The sequence below is a fragment of the Podarcis vaucheri genome, assembly GCF_965113315.1.
Source record: "Podarcis vaucheri genome assembly, chromosome: 4".
NCBI lineage: Eukaryota > Metazoa > Chordata > Lepidosauria > Squamata > Lacertidae > Podarcis > Podarcis vaucheri.
The window spans coordinates 41,115,333-41,127,383 of record NC_138762.1 but is presented as its reverse complement, the minus strand read 5'-3'; the positions used below and the strand labels follow the sequence as shown (position 1 = coordinate 41,127,383).

The 12,051-nt window shown below is 41.7% G+C and overlaps 1 protein-coding gene across 5 annotated transcripts in view; it reads right to left on the bottom strand.

Moving 5' to 3' along the window:
• Positions 1 to 246: 246 nt before the first annotated feature.
• The window catches only part of EPHA3 (EPH receptor A3), a 217,515-nt gene continuing 205,710 nt past the window's right edge, over positions 247 to 12,051 (bottom strand). For all 5 annotated transcript variants that reach the window (XM_082219719.1, XM_082219720.1, XM_082219721.1 and 2 more), the window contains 3 exons: positions 11,818 to 12,011; positions 5,073 to 5,228; positions 247 to 3,335 (listed from right to left, as the gene is read on the bottom strand). In XM_082219719.1, the coding sequence (XP_082075845.1) occupies positions 3,230 to 3,335; positions 5,073 to 5,228; positions 11,818 to 12,011 (456 nt within the window). In that variant the 3' untranslated portion in view covers positions 247 to 3,229. The remainder of the gene's footprint in view (positions 3,336 to 5,072; positions 5,229 to 11,817; positions 12,012 to 12,051) is intronic.

The following is a 12,051-nucleotide window of genomic DNA, read 5'->3' as shown; positions in this document are numbered from 1 at the left end:
TGAGACACTGCACAAATACTGCTGTCATCACTGCTTGGCATGTGGAATGGAAGTCTACTTCTGCATAGACACGCCCCCTTGCTGGATTGTGGTAGGGCTGTTTTTTAACATGACCAGCTAGCCTGATGAAGCTGTATCCTAAACTTGAGAAGTTTGCTCCAGATACTTTTGGAGATTTAATACAAAATGATTGCCCAACAATCAGTTTCCTTGGCTTGAAAACAATCACCTGTGTATTCCAATATGTAAAAAATACTTTCATTATGTTTATTATAAAAATATAAATGTTTCCACTACAAATCATTTTACATTAGTAACAGGCCATCTACAATTGCACAACGTAATTAACTAAATGAGTAAGTAATGCTTTGAAATAAAGGTTAAAAAGCAAATGTGGATTTGCCAGTTCAAATCACATCTATACATTGCTTATTGGAGTCTAAAGTACAGCAAAACAAAACAAAAAAAACCCTATGTTATATGTTAACAGAAATAAATAATATATGTAAAAACAATATTTTTAAGATACAAAAACAATAATATGGTACATATTCTTAGTGAAGACTTTGCAATGCTTGTTTGATGTAAATAATAATCAAAGGCAGGTCCTGTACAGGAAGATGGCCACAAAATTTCTATTTCCTCTACTCCACAGTTAAGAATTGTACACTGCTATGTTTACATATGTACAGGGGGAGAAGGGGAATGGGGGCTATCGGAGGCCACCGAACAGTACAAAAAATTGTAAGAAAGAGAAGACAAAAAGTTCTTTTAAAACCCTCTGCAAAAAAGGAATTTCCTCCTGAACAAACAATGAAATCAGTCTTCAGTACTGAGCACACACATAATTATGTCCCGTGGTATTACTAGACATTGAAAGATAATTAAGGATAGGTAAGACTAAAATGTAGTTTGAAAACCTGCTAATACACATTTTTTCTTTCTTTCACAGCCATTTAAAATTGCCTCGGGGACAATTTGTTCTAGATAGTACTTCCAAGAACATCAGTAGAATTGTTTTGCTTTAAAAACAATACAAAAACTTCCTGCTAGCAGGAATGGTGTATTTATGGCTGGAGATCAAATCTAAAGAGAAGGGAGGTGATTATTTGATATTATTAATCAGATCTGAATCCTTGCAGAACACGGGCTTAGGATGGTGCATTGTACACTTCCAGATCCTGCTATGATCAGAGAATTTTAAAAAGCATGGCATCATATTTGAAGGGCATGCAAGTTACAAAGGTGTGCAAGGAAAGTACACCAGCGCTCTGTGTATAGTCAGAGTGTCAGCATTTTGAAGTGTCATTTTATGCTTTTTACAAAACGGATCACCTACTGGGCATGTTTGCACATAATGCAAAACCAGACCATGGCTTAACGCAAATACGAGGGTTCTTGAGAAAAGACTGTGGCCGCTGTGTTCCTTTCCTGGTCATCCTGCTGCTGCATGCTGTGAGCTAAACCATGGTTTGGCTTAGCATACTGTCTGAACCTGGTCTCATGGTATGTCTCCTCTAGATAACCATGAGCTGTAAAACCCAAGAGCAAACCATGGTTGCAGCTCACCGTTTGCCTGGAGTGTGACAAACCATGAGGCTAGATTCGGATGGTGAGCTAAGCCAAACCATGGCTTAGCTCGTAGCAGCGCAACAGCACTAGGGAGGAGGGCAGTAGCTGCAATCTCCACTCTGAGGACCTGTTCATTCATGCCAAGCTATGTTTTGACTTCACATGTCTTGCAAACAGGCCACTGTATGACTCGAATCCATCTTAAAAGCTGCTGTGTACTGTGGTGAGGGCAAATGTAGCCAAAAGAAAATACAAACAGGATACGTGTTGATTTGGATATCATCCCATACACGTTGTTCACATAGTATAACTTACAAGCACATCTTTGTAAGTGTGTTTAAGACTGCAGCCTTAGAAACATGCTGTAATCATTTACTCTTAAGTGGATGCCAACAATGCTAGCTTACTTCCCTAATATAAGAACTAAGAAAAGGGATTTCATCTTTTCCTATTTGGACCCCAGAGTATTATAAGCAAATATTTTTATCACCAAGTAATGCATCGTATACCGTGGGTGTTGTTGTTTTTTAAAAAAAATATCTGGCACAATTCAACACTTTGTGCACACTGCAAACATTTAAGTACATGCAATTATGCAACTCTGAGTTAAGTTGTCAAGAAAATAATGAACAGCTCACTATGGCTGTTTTCCTTTGAGAAAAATGATTGTGTGGTTCATTGGATTATACTACCCAGAACATGGTGCATGAAAATTTACTCACTTGTGGGCATGTAGGCCTCTTTCTTCACTTACATCAGATCCTCTAGATTGGGACCTATTTTCTTAAAAGTAATGTCCCACTACTTGTACTGAAATTTCTTCCCAATGTCTGGGGCTGCAGCCAAAGTCTGGGAGGATTTGGCACTTGGTAGTAATTAAACCCAGTCAAAACATATATAAATATAAACAATAAGAAAACATTTAAAGGGAAATAAATATGCCTTTTAAAAGAAAAATTAAGACTTTTTTTTTATAAGAACACATGCATTAAAACCAGCCCCAACAGCAAATATTATTCACGAACTATTGCCTCATTTTATACCCAACATTATTCATGTTTTCCTTCCACAGTCGAAACAGAATGTTGCAGGAATATCCTTGCAGATATGGCCAGACAGAGCTGAGGTATTATCCCCAAAAGAGCATTACAATTATTTTAAAGAAATAAAATACTAGTCACCTATCCTTTCTGCATATAAAAAAAATACTGCAAGGGTATTTCCCCCTCTTGCTTTCTGCTGACAATTGGTCAAGACCTAGCATAACATCCACCGTTTAGTTGTTTGCCTTTCTTGGTATTCAGTCCATCAGCATTGAAATGGCTCAAAGTTACATGGAAGGATTTAATAAAACAAAGAAACCAACATTTTCTTTCAAATGCAGTATATGTTTGAGCAGTCCATTATTACAAGGTGGGAAAGGCGCTCCCTCCCTTCAAGAATAAGAGAGAGAGAAAAGTTTTTCATTCCTATTTTAAGGCAATTTAACTCAACTTATGAGTCTCTTAGTGGGCTTGAAACGGGCCCAAAATGTCATGCTTCCAACAATGCTACAAGAGTGCCTTTTCAGTCTTGCACTTTTTCACTCATCACCATGACCTTTGCAGCAACTTCTTGCTTCCTCTTGTTGTGTCTCGAGTGCCAACGTTTCAGTAGCCTACACTGGAACAGGGCCATTCTTCGTATGCATTTCTAGAGATTTAATACTGCTAATGAGCTTTTTCTGTGGCCCCACAATCGTCACACCGACCTTCTTCATGTCGCTGAAAAAAACAAAACACACCTGATGAGTTCCAGAGAAGTTGGAAAGTGTTTCGCACATCAAAAGAATCCACAATGTTAGGCCGATGAGGAAACTTCCTTTGCATGTTGCTAAACAGTGGTAGCTGGCCTGAATGTTTCCAGATGGGCCAAAGGCAGCAGAGTGTGTTTCTGATATCTAAGAAAATAGCTCTCCTAAGGAAGCAACACAAACACATTCTCAGGGGCTGAGAAAAATTGTTGCACCTGTACATCAGCTTGCAGATTTTGGATGATTTAAACAAAAGTGTGTGGGAGACAGGGAGCAGTTGTGTAGTGGGGGAGGGAGGAGGGCAGAGGGGCGGTGGCCTTGGGCACAAAATTATGAGAGGGGCACAACCAGGCACAATGCCCATGAATCCCACACCAGGGATGGCTGAGCTGGGAGGCAGCAGAGCTGCTAAGTTGAGAAGGTGCACGGCCACCACAACCACCACCAGCAACTGCCCAGTCCACCAGGGGAGCGCAACACTTGCCTCGCCCCGAGCACCAGCAACCCATGCTATGCCACTGATGGAGGACCACTATCTTGGATGCCAGTGGCTACTGTCATACATAGCTTCTTCATAGAATTTCCACATATGGTAACCAATGGCATCCAGGGTCCTAGGTAAGTTGGAAAAGGTTCATTCAAAGAGTCTGAGTTTTAGGGCTTGAAGGATTTCTGTGAACAGAATTGGAAGTGGTAGAGTGCTTTAAAAATAAATAAATCCCAATGATCCTGGCTCACAAACGGGGAATGACAGGTGGTTGAGTATTTTATCTATCCTGAGGGGCAGTACGGTGCCATGGTGAGAGAATTTATTATGACCAGAAAGACCTCAGTTCGAATCCACATTCAGTATATGGGTTGAGTGATATTGGGTCATAGGATGTAAGATAAAACAGAGAGGAAAAGTTGTGTATATCTCCTTGAGATCTTTGGGCTCTGTTAAATCTTCAGAATGCCAAAAACAATTTCCCTCGCCTTCTTTTTTCCTGCCCCACCACATCAGCATAACTGACACTGGACAAAGAACACCTTATTTTCCTGAGAAATCAGAACGTCTGCTCCATTTCAAAAATATGGAAGCTAAAAATTTCATTTTGCTGAACCATTGACCTATATCAAAAATTGACACATCTAATTCTAAACTAATCCCAGCCACCACTCAGATGGAGCAAAAAAGTCACATGTTGCTTTCAAAAGAAGATCTTCCATTTATGATTTTACAACAGCCTTTCAAAGAAGTAGAACAAATGTGGGGCAGCTTGGTTGGTGGAGCATGGGGCTCTTAATCTCAGGGTCATGGGTTTGAGCCCCACATTGGGTGAAAGACCTCTGCATTGCAAAGATGACCCTCATGTTTCCTTCCAACTCTATGATTCTATGAAGAACACTCTCTTGTTCGAATTGACATATATGTAACTGAACACATGGGTGGTATATTTCAGAAGGTGTTCTTGAAGTGCAATCCTATCCATGTCTACTCAGAGGTAAGTATCACTGAATTCAATGGGACTTGCACCCAGTTAAGGCTGCAGCCTGAGTTGACTTTAAAGGAGCATGTGTTCTGGGCTGCGTGCTGGGCTCATATGTTGCATTAATTTCACTGAAACATAGATGCTGAACTGCCCACAAGATTGAAATCTCATAATTTGGGAAGTGGCATGCAAAATGCAAAAGCAACCAAAGAAACAGTTTTAAGATGGACTCTTACTCTGAGGAAATCTTGGCTATCGTATCACACGAGCTGTATTCTACTCCTGTGAAAATGTCCTTGCATTGTCCTATCCGAATGCCATTGAGCCAGTCCCCTGTTGAACGGAAGGCTGAGATTTCAACATTGCTTTGGTCCAGAAGGAGATTTGATGGCCTGGAATAAAATGAATGTGATGGTGGTGAGAGAACAGAAATACACTGTGATTCCCTATGTATCTGGACTTAAAACAAGTCCCAGCAGAATCTTTCAGATGAGGTGCAAGTTGCGTGCAGAATTTAATGCCTGCAGAAATCTATTGCTTTAGGGAAAAACAGAGAAATCACAGTGGCTAAGTGAACCAGCTGTTCAGCTTGTGTCTTAAGCTCATGATTGCATTGTCAGGGCACTTCTTTTGAATTGAAGCTTTCATGAAGCTCATCTTGATTTAGCTCAGGTATGTGTAACTTGACAAACATACCTCAAATAAGAGCCAAGCCAATACAGTGATAAACGCTCTTAATCTCAGATTAAACCAACTGATGCAGTGTGAACTGGTGGCTTAAATAGGAGGATGTGACCATCTGGAGCTTGCAGCACGACTGAAAATCTCTAGATGGCTTTGTTCAGAATTGGCAGCGCAAAATATTACAGGCAGCAAATGCAATGAAATCACCAAATGCTTCCCTAAAATTTTCTACATCAGTTTTCAGTTCTGGAGTATCAAAAGAAACCTGAGAGATCTTTGCATTTTAGAGCCTGTAGAGACAGACATAGAAAGCTTGTTTGCTTCATAAAAAGCTTAAGTTTCCATGATATTGCATCCCTAAGGTGATGAGCAAACTATATGCTAAATTATCCTGTGGCTTTGGAATACATAGTGGAGACTCAGCAAAACAAATAAGTAAACCATCACAAATAGTTTTCTACAATTGACCTATTTGGATATTCCTTCCCACTTTTATTTTGGTTGCTGATATTACATATAAAAATATAACTCAGTGGATTTTTTCTTTGAGGAATAAGCTACTATTTTCCCTGCCAGTCAGTCAACATGTGCCATGCTTAAATGTGATCTTCTCAATCATCTTTCTACAATTAGAGTACGTGCAATAAAAACAATTTCCTTTTTTGGTGCATGGGAAGTTGGAATTATCTGTGTCAGTTTGTCCATGTAATTTGATACACCAGAGACAAATGATTTATTTTTCGAGAAACAAACAAACAAACAAACAAACAAACAAAAAGGCACTTAATATTTCCTCTTCTACCACCTCATGTTATCTAATAAGATAATGTCTGATTTATCAGCTATGAAGAAACCTGGGAGATGAACATCACCCCCACCTGCCCAATACGGTTATAAGAGATAAAAGAACAAAAATCTGGGTGCCCACTGACCAAAAACACTCTCTCACCAGCCCAGCAGGCACAACAGCGTGATTTTTTTCTCCACCAGCTGTCCTATTATCTCCCTGTCTATCGCAGAATGAGGACAATGCTCTTAGTTGTTGGCCAAAGTCCTAGTCTCTGCTCCAAATGGATTTTTATTAAAGAACACTAAAACAAAACTCAACAATACGCAAAAGAGTTGTTGTAGCTTCTTAGTATATGAACCTTCTCTCTTTCCCTCCATCTCCAAAACTAGTCAACACATTTCAGCTGGACAGATTATTATCAGCAACGCAACACCCCTTGTGGCAAAGGACTGATATTGCTCATTTGTATAAAGGAGCTGAGTTGCTTAACGTGACTATTAAAAAGAGGCTATCTGATGCATCAATTGCCTGCTCTTGCTACGCATACAGTTCTTGTTAATATGTATGTATGATTTCTTTGATGCTCAGCCATTTCCCCTAAATGTCCATTTCAGAAACAAATCCAAAGGAAATGCAATTAACTATACTGGATACAGCTAGCTAACTTCTGTTTGTCTCATGAAGTCCACATTTTTTATTTATAGCTTTCTCTGTATAGCTACTAGGATCCCAAGGCATTTATTAAAGTATATATGAAGTATGGAGAAGTTGCTTTTTCTCTCTGGTCAATCTAACATGCTGCTTCATTCTAGTAAAGGGGGAGAACTGGCGTCACTGCTCCCTTTTTGTGTGCATGTGGAATGTTAAACAACATGAGAAAAAGCAGAGCAGCGGGATTACAAATTGGACAATCCCAGTGCAGCTTTTATGTCTGTTGTAGGGACCAAGGTGTAACGAAGACAAAAATATGAACTAATTTCAAGTAACCACAGAATAACTAGCATTGTAAAGTATCATTTTTCTCGCAGGATTCTAAGTGGGGAGGGCACTCCCCTCCCTCCCCACAAAAAAAGCTCCTTTCCTCCTTGGAGAGGACATCTGGACAGTTTATCAATGAGCAGGAATTTGTCTCTCGCTGTGAAGAGTCTGTGATGTCTCCTCATGTGCATCGAGGGAGTGCCGGGCTTTCGGAGCATCTGCATCCATGGGCTTCCAGCCCCCTCCCTTTGACCCAGCCCCCTAGACAGCAGGTCTAAACATGAAATTTATGGGCTGGGTGATGTGCACCATAAGCTCACACTTTTACTAGACAAATTAGATGGGCTACAATCCGTGCAGCTGTAAATGACGTCCTGCAGGGTTCCACCTGATCTTTCACAGCTTTTCATAAATCAGGTCCTACTAGCGTCAGACTGCAATCATTAAAAAGAAATCATGGAAATTACATGTCTGCTCAGGGGAATTGAAACACAACTCCCCCCGCCTCTTTCATTTCTGCCGCTTCCCACTCCCACTAGCAACATTTCAAAACTGTTCTCTGTGTACTGGCAAAGCGGGAGGGAAATCTTTGGTGCTATTCATTCTGGCATGGAGCATGGTTGGAAGGCTGCATGTCCTGGCATATGGCTGTCATAAATAAAAGGACAGCAACCCACTCAGCAGTGAGATTCCAGAGTATATTTTCCACCAATGGCCTCTTGCAGTCGGCTTTTATGGACTGACCTATTATGTTAACAGCTGGAATTAACCTTGTTCTTTTGCATGCAAGCCTGGAAAGCCATGGTTTGCTGTCATTGAGATGGATGTTGCCACATTGCAAAGAATTTTCTGTCGCAACGCATCATGTCTCGAAATAAACATATAAATAGCAATGGAGCTCTACCTCCTACTGATACAAATTGCTGTTCTGAGTGTGCCAGCTGTCCAGTGGGGAAAGATATAACTCAATTTGTAACCACTACCATCAAGCACTCCTATTTGAGAGGCAGCAGTGTGTTACTAAGAGAAATGTTGCATACTCTACCCTCTAAGTTTCCACATCTATTTTTACTTGTCTTCTTAGCTAGCTCTCCTCTGCTGCACTCGAGTGTCTCAAGACTGGGAGAGCATCTATTTCAAACGAGCAGTTCTTAATACCTTGCATTCTTGCTTATGTAAAAGCCTGCTGAACATTTATGTGAGCTGATATATGACTTTGATGGCTTATAAATGACCCCAAGGACCAGAATCCTAGACTAATTTTAAGGTCAACAAAAGCACAAGTGTGTTTGATTTTTTCATTCACACACACACACACACACACACACACACACACACTCATATATATTTGCTGCCAGATGGAAAGCACAGGTATATCCACCTTCCAACAGGAGACAAGAAAATAAATCCCACACTGAGGAGGCATGGAGACATGTTGTTGACTTTAATTATCTCAGTACCAGAAGGAGTACAACTTTGCCTTTACAGTCACTTATGCTGCTTTAAAGTGTCATTCAGGTAAAAAAATATGACTATGTTCTTTAAATAAAATTGACCTACCTCTACGGCACATTTGCTTCCCCTGATATTTCTTTATATCATGTTTGCTCAGTTCAGTAATAATCAGATAGCTACTGCATTTGGTCTTTAAGCTAAAAAGACCTAGACTTGCGAATCAGACATCAAAGGCATCACCTTCGCCTAAGGACAACCATTTATGGACTGCTCACCAAAAGATGCCCAAAGCGCCCCTTCAGATAATGAATGCCCCCCAAATTGTTGTAAATGTCAACAACACTGAATGCTTTTCATTTACTATGATTATAATTGTCAGGGTTACTTCCAGATCCTAGCTCACAGAGGATCACGCTAGCCAGCGATCGTTAAATAAAAGTCTTTATTGAGTTACAGTCTCCATTCTCAAGCTGCTGCGTGCAACCCTACGTCTTATGCTTAGATCGGCGAAGCTCCGTCTGAGTCTCCGCCCCTTGCGCACCAACTTAATATCCTAGCCCTGCTCCACCTTTTCCGCCTGACAGTTCTCCTCTGGGTCCCTCTGCCCCCCTGGGTCTCTTCCTTCCAGGATTCTTCTGACGCTGACCCCCCTGACTCTCCTGTCTCCTTGCGCAGGGCTTTAGGACCTGGCTCCCTTTCCGGGCTGCCTACTGCGCCACCTTCCTGTGCATTTGAACTTGGCGCGCGCGCCCAACCTTCCACTTTCCGTCTAACCGTCACTTCGCTCCCCGATGAAGGTGTGGCCACTCCTGACTCATGCCCTCCCTCCTGTTGCGAGCTGCCAGCGCTTGCTCCCTGGCGCTCTTCCTCTTTCCTACTCTCTGGCGGTGACGTTGGTCCCGATCTCCAACTGCTCCCCTCTGAGTCCCCTCTGGCTCTTTCTTCCTGGGGTGTCCCCCTAGTCTCCCCCCTTGCCCTGGCCACTGGTGCTCCTTTTTGTGAATCTTCTGATTCACTGGAAAGACTCGGAGATCTCGGGTCGTCGTCATCACTCATCCTTTCTTCTGCCTCCTCCCCCTCGCTCTCTGTTTCCTCCCTTGCCCTCGCCTCTGCTCCTGAACCCCTGACAATAATATTGGAAACCTGTGGGCAGGGTGTTTTTGCTTTTCCAACTCAAGTTCTATAGAGTTCTATAGCGTCTAGTTTTGGAGGAGCTTACATTAAAAACTTGGGTTTTAATCCAGTTATTTGCATTATAACTTCAATTACACACACTCCATGTGGCTATGGCAGTGAACAGGCAAATCTGGGATTCATATCCACAGCCATCCAGCTCCAAAGTGGCAATAAAGCCTGAATTAACTGCAACATAGGATACCACACAGTATCCGTATTGCCTAAATACGGTAGTCCCAAGGAGCTGCTATTTCCTGGCATTTTGATGCTTGGTTGAACATGGAGTTTAACACAACAGAGACCCATTGTGTTGGGAAGCCAGGACAGCAACGCAGCTCCATCCATGCCACCCTATCAGCCGCTACTGTGCATAACTGAGACCAATATTCACAACTGTAAAGCAGTGCACATGAAGATAAGAAATAATAATCTGAACTAGGAAAAATAATGGAAGTGATCAAAACTCAACTTGCCCTAAAACACACACACACACACACACATCTATATGTTATACAGATTAAATCTGAGTGGAGAAAAAGTTAACAATGTTCAGACACCCAGACAGAACCGCAGAGACAAATCAAAGAAGTTATGATTAGATTGTGCAAGTGCTCTGGCACAATCACAAACTAAACTGTAACTAAACTTCAAATATTGTGCCTTTTCACACTGTATTCCAAAACACAAAGTCTGCATGTACCTGAAAAACACTGATTACAAAAGTGCCAATCAGCCTAGTAAGAAAGAAGAGCATAAAATGATTTCATAATTGATGAACATAGAACTAGTAGGAGAAAGTATTGTTTAATGTTGAGCCAAGATATGGAACTTCCTGACCTGAGGGAATCAAATCTCAGCTCTCTCTTCCCTTCCCTCCCTTCCAATTACAAGTTTTATTCTGCTGCTTGAACACCTTTTTGTTTGTTTGTAGGTCTTTAACCTGACCACTGTGATTCTTGCTGCCCTCCTCTGGAATCCCTTTGGTTTGCTTTCATATGAGTTATTTTAAAAAGTTTGATGTAATTTATTCTGCACCTAGATAGGGGCAAAGAGCTATGCAGTTGTCTCTAAATCAGTGGGAACGATGGTTGCCTCCACTACCATCATCTGCATGGCATAGTTTCTGAAATTTCACTAGAAATGGCTGACATATTTTCTTCAGGCCTAAAACTGCATTTTTGAAAAAGAGCACAAGTTGAGATTGCAAGGGTGATGTAGTGTGCCAGTGTGGTGTAGTGGTTAAGAGCGGTAGTCACGTAATCTGGGTAACCGGGTTCGCGTCTCAGCTCCTCCACATGCAGCTGCTGGGTGACCTTGGGCCAGTCACACTTCTGTGAAGTCTCTCAGCCCCACTCACCTCACAGAGTGTTTGTTGTGGGGGAGGAAGGGAAAGGAGATTGTTAGCCGCTTTGAGACTCCTGAAGGGGAGTGAAAGGCGGGATATCAAATCCAAACTCTTCTTCTTCTTCTTCTCTCACAGTTTCTGCATCTGTTCAACCTGACCGTGCAGTTGCAGAAAATGCTCTGTCCTGATAATGTCTGCGTGCTTTCATCACAGTATTCCTGTGGTGCTGCACACCTACAGCTTTCTGTTGAACTGGTCTTGTGAATTCACAACCAGCAGGAACTTTGAAACTAGATGTTCCTTTGCCTCCTTTGCAAACTGGGTTTTGGACAACAACAAACAGTCAGGGATGCTGTTTGCCTACTAGAAGATAAATAAATAGCAGCCATGCTTCCTCCCACCCCAGCCCCCAACTTAAACTACACTACTAATAAGAAATAGCTGTAAACATGGAAGTAGGTAGTGGACAAAGCAAACATATTGTAATTACTGGAGGTAGAGAAAGCAAACACATTCATGCTCAGTGTGCAAGATGTAGAAGGTATTGTGTCACCTTGCAGCTGCATTGGTGATTATTTTTAGACTGCTGGGATTACGGATCAGCTTGTCCAGGATGCTGACAATCTGCTCAAACTTCGGTCTGTTGTTTCTGTCTTTTTGCCAACAGTCCAGCATCAACTGATACAAGGCAGCTGGGCAGTCCATGGGTGGTGGCAAGCGGTACCCTTCTTCCACGGCTTTAATTACCTGCACAAGGAGAAAAAGATTGCAGACATTATCAGGAAAT